Genomic DNA, 12,169 nt, shown 5'->3' on the forward strand with positions numbered 1-12,169 from the left:
ATATATATAAAAAAAAATAGAGGGAAACATTCCACGTGGAAAAAATATATCTGAAAACAAAGTTGATGTAACTCACCAAATGAAAGCGTTGGCATGTTGATAGACACACAAACACGCACACACAAAATTCAAGCTTTCACAACCCCAGGTTGCTTTGTCAGGAAAGAGGGAAAGAGAGGGAAAGACGAAAGGATATGGTTTAAGGGAGAGGGTAAGGAGTCATTCCAATCCCGGGAGCGGAACGACTTACCTTAGGGGGGGAAAAAAAACAGGTATACACTCGCGCGCACACGCACACGCACACACACACACACACACACACACACACACACACACACACATATCCATCCGCATATATACAGACACAAGCAGACACTTGTAAAGGCAAAGAGTTTGGGCAGAGATGTCAGTCGAGGCGGAAGTATAGAGGCAAAGATGTTGTTGAATGACAGGTGAGGTATGAGCGGCGGCAACTTGATATTAGCGGAGGTTGAGGCTTCACAGTGTAGGCAGGTCAGTTGGTAAATCATGTGGGTGCTTTCACATGTGGCTCTGCCTTTGATCGTGTACACCTTCCGGGTTACAGGACTGGAGTAGGTGGTGGTGGGAGGGTGCATCGGACAGGTTTTGCACCGGGGGCGGTTACAAGGGTAGAAGCCAGAGGGTAGGGAAGGTGGTTTGGGGATTTCATAGGGATGAACCAAGAGGTTACAAAGGTTAGGTGGATGGCGGAAAGACACTCTTGGTGGCGTGGGGAGGATTTTATGAAGGATGGACCTCATTTCCGGGCAGGATTTGAGGAAGTCGTATCCCTGCTGGAGAGCCACATTCAGAGTCTGATCCAGTCCCGAAAAGTATCCTGTCACAAGTGGGGCACTTTTGGGGTTCTTCTATGGGAGGTTCTGGGTTTGAGGGGATGAGGAAGTGGCTCTGGTTATTTGCTTCTGTACCAGGTCGGGAGGGTAGTTGCGGGATGCGAAAGCTGTTTTCAGGTTGTTGGTGTAATGGTTCAGGGATTCCGGACTGGAGCAGATTCGTTTGCCACGAAGACCTAGGCTGTAGGGAAGGGACTGTGTGATGTGGAATGGGTGGCAGCTGTCATAATGGAGGTACTGTTGCTTATTGGTGGGTTTGATGTGGATGGACATGTGAAGCTGGCCATTGGACAGATGGAGGTCAATGTCAAGGGAAGTGGCATGGGATTTGGAGTGGGACCAGGTGAATCTGATGGAACCAAAGGAGTTGAGGTTGGAGAGGAAATTCTGGAGTTCTTCTTCACTGTGAGTCCAGATCATGAAGATGTCATCAATAAATCTGTACCAAACTTTGGGTTTGCAGGCCTGGGTAACCAAGAAGGCTTCCTCTAAGTGACCCATGAATAGGTTGACGTACGAGGGGGCCATCCTGGTACCCATGGCTGTTCCCTTTAATTGTTGGTATGTCTGGCCTTCAAAAGTGAAGAAATTGTGGGTCAGGATGAAGCTGGCGAAGGTAATGAGGAAAGAGGTATTAGGTAGGGTGGCAGGTGATCGGCGTGAAATTTTGTGTGTGTGTTTTTGTGTTTGTTTGTGTGTCTATCAACATGCCAAGGCTTTCGTTTGGTAAGTTACATCATCTTTGTTTTTAGATATATTTTTCCCACGTGGAATGTTTCCCTCCATTATATTCATATATCGTCTCTGGCAGCCAGAAAGAGTAGACGTGTGTGTGTGAATCATGTTGGTGTGTGTGTGTGTGTGTGTGTGTGTGTGTGTGTGTGTACGTGTGTGCGTGTGTGTGTGTGTGTGTGTGCATTCTATTTGTTATTTCGTCTTAGACTTTCCACTGTTTGAAAATAGAGGAAATATTTATAGTAGTTGCTTTACACACCTAGTTGACTGCTCCTCTGTGTCTGAAGTATCACTTCCTCCCTTGTAAGTTTGTGTATTAACAACTGTGTATGCATATTTTAACGGATTTTAAATATTGTATATTGCTTTAATTTCTGTTGTCTGTGAAGCCCTATTAGCTTTTTATGTATGCATGCTCTCATATATCTAATATCATAACAAAACTATGGTCAAAGATTAAAGAATAATAAAGTTCAAATATTATCAGTACAGAAGCAGGAATCAAAAGAACATTCAATAACATTATGGTATGACAGTATTAATCATACCTTATTGTATATCCTGCTCGTTCTGTGTTTTGTGTTGGTCTCTCTTCTATAAATCTTTGCATGACTGAGACATTTGCTGGTATTTGGAAAGTCTGTGTGTTGATGAAAATTACTGGTTGAGTAACCTTCTTTGGCAAGTCAATTTCTTCCTTTAGAGCAAACATCCAACCATCCAAAATTATGCCAAGCCTGAAACAAGTAGTAGATTTTCTTTAAACAAACAGCAATGTTGTGTTTAGATTTACAGAATTATGAACTATGGGTGTAATATTGGGGGAATTTAATTTTCTCCTTATTACACAGGTTGTTAATTATTTAAATTAACTGAGGACGAAGACTGCTATGAACATGTTAGGAGTGGCTGATGTCATATATTTTAGATCAACATAGTCATTACCAGTACTGCCTTAAAATTAGTGTTACGTAAAGCTGCCATCAACTCATGTAAAATATTCTACATGGTGAAAACAAAAACATGACACCCATGCGTTCCTGACATACTAACAGGGATGTTTGAAGCAAGGTCATATTTCAATAGTGCTGACTAATCACTTGCCAAGAGCACATTTTTAAATGTTGGAACTTCAACCAAATCAACATCTGGTGTGCTGTTGCGTACCAAACCAACGCACTGACGGGTATAAGTGTCATCCATAAGGCGAAGTATATCAGGATTATGGCAAGCAGGTAAAGCATAATAAAAATTGGGAGAATCTGAAATACATCTTACCTAAATCGAGAATCTGTCCCTAGGGCCAGCAGGGCTGTACCACCACCGAATGAATGCCCCATCATAACCAGATTACTCAGATCCAAGCGATCCTACATGGGAATTACAAAAATTGTGTATAAGTCCTTTAGATAAAGTGCACAAATAAAGTAAGAACTAAAAAGGAATTAAATTAATTTTCGTCATTTACCTTAAGCTGAGTCAGAAGGAAGCCATTGTCAAGAACATTTTCCACATTAGATCCCGCATTTATCCTCTCTAGCAGGTCAACAGCTTTAACACACTCACTCGCTCTTTTCTTAATCTGAAATGCAAAGTAGGAGGAAAAGATTACATAGCTTTCTAATACATGTAAGCATTACTTATAAGAGTGGAATGCTTGATATAATATAATTTACACCAGGTTCAGCTACTTCAATGATGTGAGTAAATGATGAGAAACAGGGAAAAGTGAAGATGTTTTAGTAAAATACTGACAAAAGAGAAATTTATCTACTGCTTAGGAATAGGACTGATTTGCAATTAATAGTAGAAACTGAATAATACTGTTTACTGAAACGAGAAACTTTAAAGTAGTTATCAGCTTCTTCATGAGTAACGATCTCTATAGATGATATGAATTAATAGAGGGAAACATTCCACATGGAAAAAATATATCTAAAAACAAAGATGATGTGACTTACCAAACAAAAGTGCTGGCACGTCGATAGACACACAAACAAACACAAACATACACACAAAATTCAAGCTTTCGCAACAAACTGTTGCCTCATCAGGAAAGAGGGAAGGAGAGGGAAGGACAAAAGGATGTGGGTTTTAAGGGAGAGGGTAAGGAGTCATTCCAATCCCGGGAGCGGAAAGACTTACCTTGGGGGGAAAAAAGGACGGGTATACACTCGCACACACACACATATCCGTCCACACATATACAGACACAAGCAGACATATTTAATGACAAAGAGTTTGGGCAGAGATCTCTTTCCTGATGAGGCAACAGTTTTCTTGCGAAAGCTTGAATTTTGTGTGCATGTTTGTGTTTGTTTGTGTGTCTATTGACGTGCCAGCGCTTTCATTTGGTAAGTCACATCATCTTTGTTTTTAGATATAGATCTCTATAGATGACTGTATAAGTAAATAAAATCCTTGGGATTTCATTACTGCATCATACTTTTGAAAACTGGTAGAAGTCAACTTCAGATAAGTACAGTTTGCATTCCAGAGAAATGTTAGAACATGTGAGGCAACACTGACTTTAAACATTTATCTTAGGAGATAGATTAAGGGGACAGACCAGGGTAGAATTTGTTTTAGCCTAAGCTTTTTATTGGCTTAAAATGTTCCTTAGAGAGTTTATTTTTAAGATTCATTCATATAAAGTGTGCCATAAATATTAAAATATGTTAAAACTGGGATTTACTACATGGGGGTCTCATGCATCTGATGCTTGAATGCAACCGACGTAATACTATAATAATTACCAATGGAAAAGGATAATATCACACAGGGCATTAGTATCAACTAAAATACCATTCTCAACGTGATTTCTCTTTATAACACGATTTTTTTTATGGCAAACAGTCTGAAAGCAAGTGCTTGTCTTGTAAATAAATGTCATGTGACAAGGGCCTCCCATCAGGTAGACCATTCGCTGGGTGCAAGTTTTTCAATTTGACACCACTTCGGTGACTTGAGTGTTGATGAGGATGAAATGCTGATAATTAGGACAGCACAACGCCCAGTCTCTGAATGGAGAAAATCTCCAACACAGCCGGGAATCGAACCCGGGCCCTTAGGATTGACATTCTGTCGCGCTGACCATTCAGCTACCGGGCTTATCTTGTGCCTGCTTAACTTATCATTTCATTTATTTTTTATATGAAGTAAAATATGAGTGCTTGAAAATGGCAAGCAAACACATTTATATGGACAGAAAAGATTTGAAAAGAAATCCGAACCATGCAAAATATGCTTTGATTGGTGTTGTGACAGTGCCATGACATTTAACAGTGCCGCCACGACAGTACGTGCAAACGGCGATAGAGGTGCTCCGCAACTCGGCTGAGCGCGGGAGCACCACCTAGCTACGAACGGCGCCAGCCGCATGTCACGGCACGGCAGTCGAATAAGAGATACTGAGTTGTTATCATGTAACAAGCTATTGTTCATAAGTGAGTGTGTTTGAATATCCACACAATTATTGGTGATTAAAGGTTATAGCACTTTTTGGCGACGAGGTTGGATATTTTCACTGCATTGTGGATTTGTGTGTTCGTGACGGGGCAGACATGGAACAGCTTAAGCAAGCACTCATTGAACAACAAACACAGCTGACAGCTGTTATTCAGGTACAACAAACACAGCTGACGGCTGCTATTCAGGCATTGTCGACGTCGCTTACTCATTGTCTGTCTTCCTCTTCTCCGCCTCCATTCCCTCCTTAAGACGAGGCCGCTGAAGACTGGGAGGATTATGAGAAGCGTTTGTGGCAACACTTCTTGGCTTTTGGTGTTGCCGACGCTCCTATGTGTAAGTCGTTATTTCTATCTTGGATTTCCCCATGGATCTATCAGCTGCTATCTCAGTTAGCCCCTCTGCGGGAACCTGCTTCTCTGTCCTTCCAAGAAATGTGTGACTTATTGTCTAACTATTACCGAAAAAACACCCACGTCGTTGCCGCCCATGTGGCGTTCTACCGGTGTCGTAAACAGCCCCATCAATCTTGCCGGGCTTGGGCGGCGGAACTACACGGTCTGAGTAGGAAATGTCAGTTTGTCACGGACACTCATCATGAGTCTTATGCTGATTCCATGGTTAGGGATGCTATTCTATGGCTTGCTCCTGATAAAGAAGTTCGGCAATGTGCCCTACAACTGCCAAACCCGTCATTGTCGGAAGTTCTAAGCATCGCTCAATCCTTTGAAATGTCTCACGCTGCTGGCGCGCAAATAGACGCGTGGTGTGATGTAGGCGCTGTACAGTCAACTTTCGACACGGACAATTTGCCTGTTTCACAGGAGAACAAAGATGTGGCGGCGGTTCACTCGCATAAACAACTTCGCGTTGGGCCGCAACGCTCGCAGCGAAAACAGCAACCACAGAAGCAGGTTCGTTTCGCACTTCCTTCTTGTCCACGTTGTTTCGTGCAGCATGACAGGGCCGCGTGTCCAAAACGTTGGGCCACGTGTAATTCATGTAGGAAAAAAGGCCACATTGCTTCTGTGTGTCAGTCCCTTAAAGTTCCTGTCGACGAGGACGAGGCATCGGACATGGATGTTAACTGTGTGCTTTCTCAAACAAATAAGTTGTTTGTTACTGTTCGTGTTCTGGATAAAGACATTCGCATGCAAGTGGACACTGGCTCTGCAGTAACTCTCATTAATTCTCGCACGTATTTAGAGTTGGGCCCCCCTCCCTTGTCTCCAGTTACGCGAAATCTGAGAACTTATAATAAACAGAAAATTCCTATCATTGGCCAGTTTGATGCTTCCACTGCCTACAAGTCTGTTGTTAGGCCCCTCACGTTTTATGTGGTGGATCATGTGGGCACTGAAAACCTGTTCAGTTATGATGCTTTCCAGTTGTTCGGGTTCTCCATTGATGATGATGTGCATCTCATATCTGAGGATATTCCGTATCAACAGCTGGATGGATTGTGTTCTGAATTTTCGTCCATGTTCTCTGCTGGTCTGGGTCGTGCCAAGGATTTTGAATCCCACATTACTCTTAAACCTACACCTCGCCCTAAGTTTTTATGGGCACGCCCTATTCCGGTGGCGTTGCGTGCACCTGTCAAGGCTGAGATAGACAGGTTAACAGCTTCAGAGATTCTCCTTCCTGTTACCTCCAGCAAATGGGCATTGCCAATCGTGGTGGTTTCTAAACCAAATGGGAGTCTGCAATTGTGTGGTGATTTTAAAGCCACTGTCAACGCTCAGAGCCTCATTGACACTTATCCTCTTCCCCGTCCTGAGGAGTTATTTACCAAGTTCGCTGGGGGCCAGTTCTTTTCCAAACTTGACTTATCGGAGGCGTACCATCAGTTGCCGTTGGATGCTTCTTCCAAGGAATTTCTCGTCATCAACACTCCTTGTGGGTTGTATCAGTACGCCGGCCATTTTTCAGCGGTTTTTGGAACAGCTCACGGCTTCCGTTCCCGGCTGCATAAACTATCTGGATGACATTGTTGTCACAGGGGCCTCCACTGTTTTGGGTTTTGCATTCGGCTGGGTTGAGGTGCAATCTGGACAAGTCACAGTGCTTCCAACCCTCCATTGTGTATCTTGGTTTCCACTTGTCCCGTGAGGGTATGCGTCCTATACGTCAGCACGTTGCGGCCATTAACGCTCTACCCCGGCCGTCTACAGTCAAAGAACTTCAGGCGTTTCTAGGCAAGATTGCTTATTATCACAAATTCATTCCATCCGCGGTGGCGGTAGCTCATCCTCTGCATCAGCTGTTACGCAAAAACGTCCCTTTCTGTTGGTCCGACGAGTGTGAGCAGGCTTTTGTCCACCTGAAGGCTCATTTGCAGTCGGCGCCTTGTCTTGCCACATTCCGTCTGGGTCAGCACTTGGTTCTGGTGACTGACGCGTCACAGTATGGCCTAGGGGCTGTTCTTGCCCATCGGTATCAGGATGGGTCGGAACGACCCATCGCCTATGCTTCCAAGACCCTCAACGATGCGCAACGGCGTTACTCTCAAATCGAAAAGGAGGCGCTCGCTATCATTTATGCTCTAAAAAAGTTCAGCGTTTTTTTGTATGGTTCTATGTTTCACCTCATCACCGACCACAAGTTGCTGGTCTCTCTGTTCAGCCCATCGGCGTCGCTTCCGGATAAGGCAGCTCACTGCCTGCAACGTTGGGCCTTATACTTGTCTCGTTTTCACTATGAGATTCACTATCGCCCCACGGCCCAGCACGCCAATGGTGACGCATTGTCGCGATTGCCGATGGGCCCCGACCCGGTTTTCGATCATGATGAACTACTCTGTTTCCACATTGATGAGGAAGAACGTCGTGCGGTCGAGGGTTTTCCGCTTACAGGTTCGCAGGTCGCTTCGGCTACTGCACAGGACCCGGTCCTGCGTCAGGTGATCGGTTTTGTTCAACGGGGTTGGCCGGACAGGACCGAGGGCCAGGCATCGGATCCCCTTCGCAACTACCATGCCTTGCACCTTCGTCTGTCTGTTCGTGATGGTGTTGTTCTGGCCACGGATGGCGCATCTCCATGGGTCATGGTGCCAGCCTCTCTTCGCAAAGATGTTCTCAAACTGTTGTATGAAGGCCATTGGGGTATTTCTCGGACTAAGTCCCTGGCCCGCAGGCACGTTTATTGGCCCAGTATTGATTAGGACATCGCCCACATGGTTGCTGCGTGTGGTCAGTGTGCTCAACAACTGGCTGCACCTCGTACAATGCCCTCTCCATGGCCTGATCCAGCGCAGCCATGGGAACAGGGGCATGCTGACTTTGCCGGCCCCTTCCTCAGTACTTATTGGCTACAGTTGATTGACACCTTCTCGAAGTTTCCGTTTGTTGTTCGATATCCATCGCCCACCACTGCGGTGACGACGCTGGCTTTGTCCAAATTCTTTGCGCTAGAAGGTCTTCCATCCACGATCGTCACGGACAATGGCCCTCAGTTCTCTTCGCAGGCCTTCTGTGATTTTTGTACTGGACAAGGGATTCATCATGTTACAGCATCGCCCTTCCATCCGCAATCGAATGGGGAGGTCGAGAGCCTTGTCCGCACTTTCAAAAGCCAGATGAAAAAATTCCTTAATGATTTTTCCACAGATGACGCTCTGCTGCAATTTCTGAGTTCTTATCGCTTCACGCCTCTGGGTGATCGCAGCCCTGCTGAACTCTTGCATGGCCACCAACCGCACACTCTACTGCACCTGCTTCATCCTGTCAGGCCTTGTACTGTGTCCCCTAGTGCGGGAAAATACTCGGTGGGCGCCAACGTGTGGGCACGAGGGTATGGATCTCGCCCTACATGGATTCCAGGGGTGGTCAAGGCTCTTCGCGGCCGCCGGCTTTGTGAAATACGTATGGACAACGGCATGGTTGTTCGCCATTATGACCAGATGCACCCACAAGTGGTGGCCATGCCAATGCCACCGCCCCTTCCTTCGCCTCCACCAGCCCAAGAAGCCAGTCCTGTCGCTGCTGCCGATCTACTGTACGTGTTGATGCAGCCGACGTCGCTACCGCTTCCGAGTATGCCAGAACCGGCCCCAGTTGCGACGCCACCTTCTCCGGGACCCATCTCGCTGGAGCACACCCCCAGGTCCACAACACCTATGGATGCTGCTCCGGAGTTTTCACCCATCATCTCGTCCAGGAGGCACGTTCCATGCACGAGCTTCCGTCCTGGACATTTTCGAACATACTCTCGAGTCTCTCCGCAGGATCTTCTCGGGGCCTCACAAGAGGCCATGGATGTCTCCGCACTGTCCATGTCTCCAAGGAAGTGAGTGTTGTTCTTTCTTTCAAGGGGGGAAAAGTGTTATGACAGTGCCACGACATTTAACAGTGAGACCACGACAGTACGTGCAAACGGCGATAGAGGCGCTCCGCAACTTGGCTGAGCACGGGAGCGCCACCTAGCTACGAACAGCGCCGGCCGCATGTCACGGCACAGCAGTCGAATAAGAGATACTGAGTTGTTATCATGTAACGAGCTATTGTTCCTAAGTGAGTGTGTTTGAATATCCATGCAATTATTGGTGATTAAAGGTTATAACAATTGGTAAAAGTGGAATCAATATAATCTCAACAAAAGGTGACAGTGTTTTGACATCATCACTGCTGATTAATGGTTTGTTCACTTTCAATGATAAGAGTACAAAACCCAAAACTTCACATGCTTGTTTTTTCAAAACAACAGTTTTCAAATTGGCAGAAATTGTAACTCATGAAATATACATCCAATTACAGTATACCTTTTTTAACTTGTGAGTCAGCATTTTTTTCTACAGTAGTATCTAGGAATTTTGCAATATATTTTAATCTCAATTTTTGGTGCATGTTTCTATTACAACATTTTTGTTGAGAAAAATTACTTGTTTCAGATTGTTGCCAATTTGTTAAAAACCATTTTTTGTAAATATCCTTGTGTACTACATTAGACAATATTATCAGTTTCAAAGCAGTTTTTAAAATTTTGTTCTAGGCTGAAAATTGTGGTGTTCAGAGCTCCCACCAACTGCCATCACACACAGCAATTGCCTTTCATCAATTTCTGTGGACTGTCCTCTGGGTGCAAGATTTTTACTTGATAAAAATACATAATACAATCTTAGAGGTGAACAATAAAGGTCTAAAGTCAGTTTTGTAATTTGTGTGTTATTTTATTGAAAAAAATCTTGAATATCAGTTCCAAAATTGAGTCTCACCCTGGTCTACCCCCTTAAAGAAAGGCAAACCTATGTTTATAGCAGCTGTAGACTTAGAGAAAGCTTTTGGCAGTGTTGACTGAAATACATTTTTTGAAATCCTGAAGGTAATGAGGGTAAAATGTAGATCATGAAAGGTTATATAAAACTTGTACAGAAACAAGACAGTAGTTATAAGAGCTGAACGGTATGAAAGGGAAGCAGTAGTTGGGAAGGAAGTGAGGCAGGTTTGTAGTCTATTGCCTTGTTATTCAATTTGTACATTGAGCAAACAGTAAAGGAAATAAAAGAAACAACTGGAATAGGAATTAAAGTTCAGGTGGAAGAAATAAAAACTTTGAGGTTTGCTGGTGACATTATAATTCTGTCGGAGACAGCAAAGGACTTGGAGGAGCAGTTGAACAGAACTGACAGTGTCTTGAAAGGAGAATATAAGATGAACATCACCAAAAACAAAACAAGGGTAATGGAATGTGGCTGAATTAAATCAGGTGATACTGAGAAAATTAGATTAAGGAACAAGACACAAAGTAGGAGGTGCATTTCATTATGTGGGCAGCAGAATAAATGATGATGGCCAAAGCAGGGTGGATAGAAAGTGTAGTGACAAGAAAAGCGTTTCTGAAGAAAATAAATTTGTTAACACTAAATACTAGATTTAAGTGTCAGGAGGTCTTTTCTGACAGTATTTGTCTGGAGTGTAACTTTGTACAGAAATGAAATGTGGACAATAAGCAGTTCAGACAAGGAGAGAAAAGAATCATTTGAAATGTGATGCTATAGAAGAATGCTGAAGATCAGATGGATAGATTGCACAACTAATGAGAAAATACTGGAGAGGACAGGGGGGAATAGAAATTTCTAGCTTAACTTGACTAATAGAAGGGATCGGTTGATAGAGCTGCATCGAACCAGTCTTCAGATGGAAGACCACAACAACAAGAGCAACAACTCCTGACTTATTTGTATTATTGTCTCTGTGAACTCTGTACTGCCAACCATAGTGTATTGTCTAATAATGTGTGAATCACTGGTTTAATTCTCATCTCCTGCAAATATCTGTAAGTCAACATTATAATTTCTAGAAGGTCCTGGGACTGACTTGTTCATGGAATACCAGAATTTTCTAGAATGTAGCATGTACAGGGTGTCCATAATTAAAGCTTCAGTTTCAAAATGCTGTAGCAAAGGAACCATTGCTCAGAATGATATCACATTTAAACAGCATATTACTGAGAAAATACTAAAAAATAAAGAAGAAAAAACAAGTAGATGGTGCTGTAAGCATCAGAATATGCACAACAACAGATGTACAGCACACAGTCATTCCTTAGTTTGTGTCCGAGGCACCCAACATGGTGTCTCCATTGCTGGTAAAGCTGTTTTAGAAGAGCAATGACTGGGTGCCAGTAGCCCTGCAATTCTTCTGAACACTCAAGGGTATAAAAAAAGGCATTTTCCAATTCATGATAAAGGTCTGGAGTAAATTATTACAAAATTCAAAAGAACATGTTCCTTTGATGTGCAGTGTGGTAGAGTGGTGAAAGCAGTTAATATGATGTCTATCGAAGATGTGGCCACAGCATTGCAGGAGGGGTTGAGCTGTGGTGTGCAAACACACAGTGCAAGGGCAATTGCCCAAATGTTGGACAAGCCAGTGAGCATGGTGCATAAAATGCTATGAAACATCCTGCACTGCTATCCATACAAAATCACCCATGTTCAGGAGTTGCTTCCTGCTGACCTGCCAGCAAGAAAAATGTTTGATCTGGAATTTCTTGTTCACGTGAAAGTGGATAATGAATGGCCATTGAACATTCTGTGGACAGATGAAGCCCTTTTCCATCTCCAAGGACATATCAATATGCAGAATTGCAAG

At 43.8% G+C, this 12,169-nt stretch overlaps 1 protein-coding gene across 1 annotated transcript in view; it reads right to left on the minus strand.

The window, feature by feature from the left end:
* Positions 1-12,169, minus strand: part of LOC124594868 (platelet-activating factor acetylhydrolase-like) — a 94,731-nt gene that overhangs the window by 16,426 nt on the left and 66,136 nt on the right. Inside the window, exons 6-8 of the mRNA XM_047133337.1 lie at positions 3,079-3,192; positions 2,889-2,980; positions 2,159-2,347 (exon numbers count right to left, since the gene is read on the minus strand). Of these exons, the coding sequence (XP_046989293.1) occupies positions 2,159-2,347; positions 2,889-2,980; positions 3,079-3,192 (395 nt within the window). The remainder of the gene's footprint in view (positions 1-2,158; positions 2,348-2,888; positions 2,981-3,078; positions 3,193-12,169) is intronic.

The sequence above is a fragment of the Schistocerca americana genome, chromosome 2, assembly GCF_021461395.2.
Source record: "Schistocerca americana isolate TAMUIC-IGC-003095 chromosome 2, iqSchAmer2.1, whole genome shotgun sequence".
NCBI classification, from domain to species: domain Eukaryota; kingdom Metazoa; phylum Arthropoda; class Insecta; order Orthoptera; family Acrididae; genus Schistocerca; species Schistocerca americana.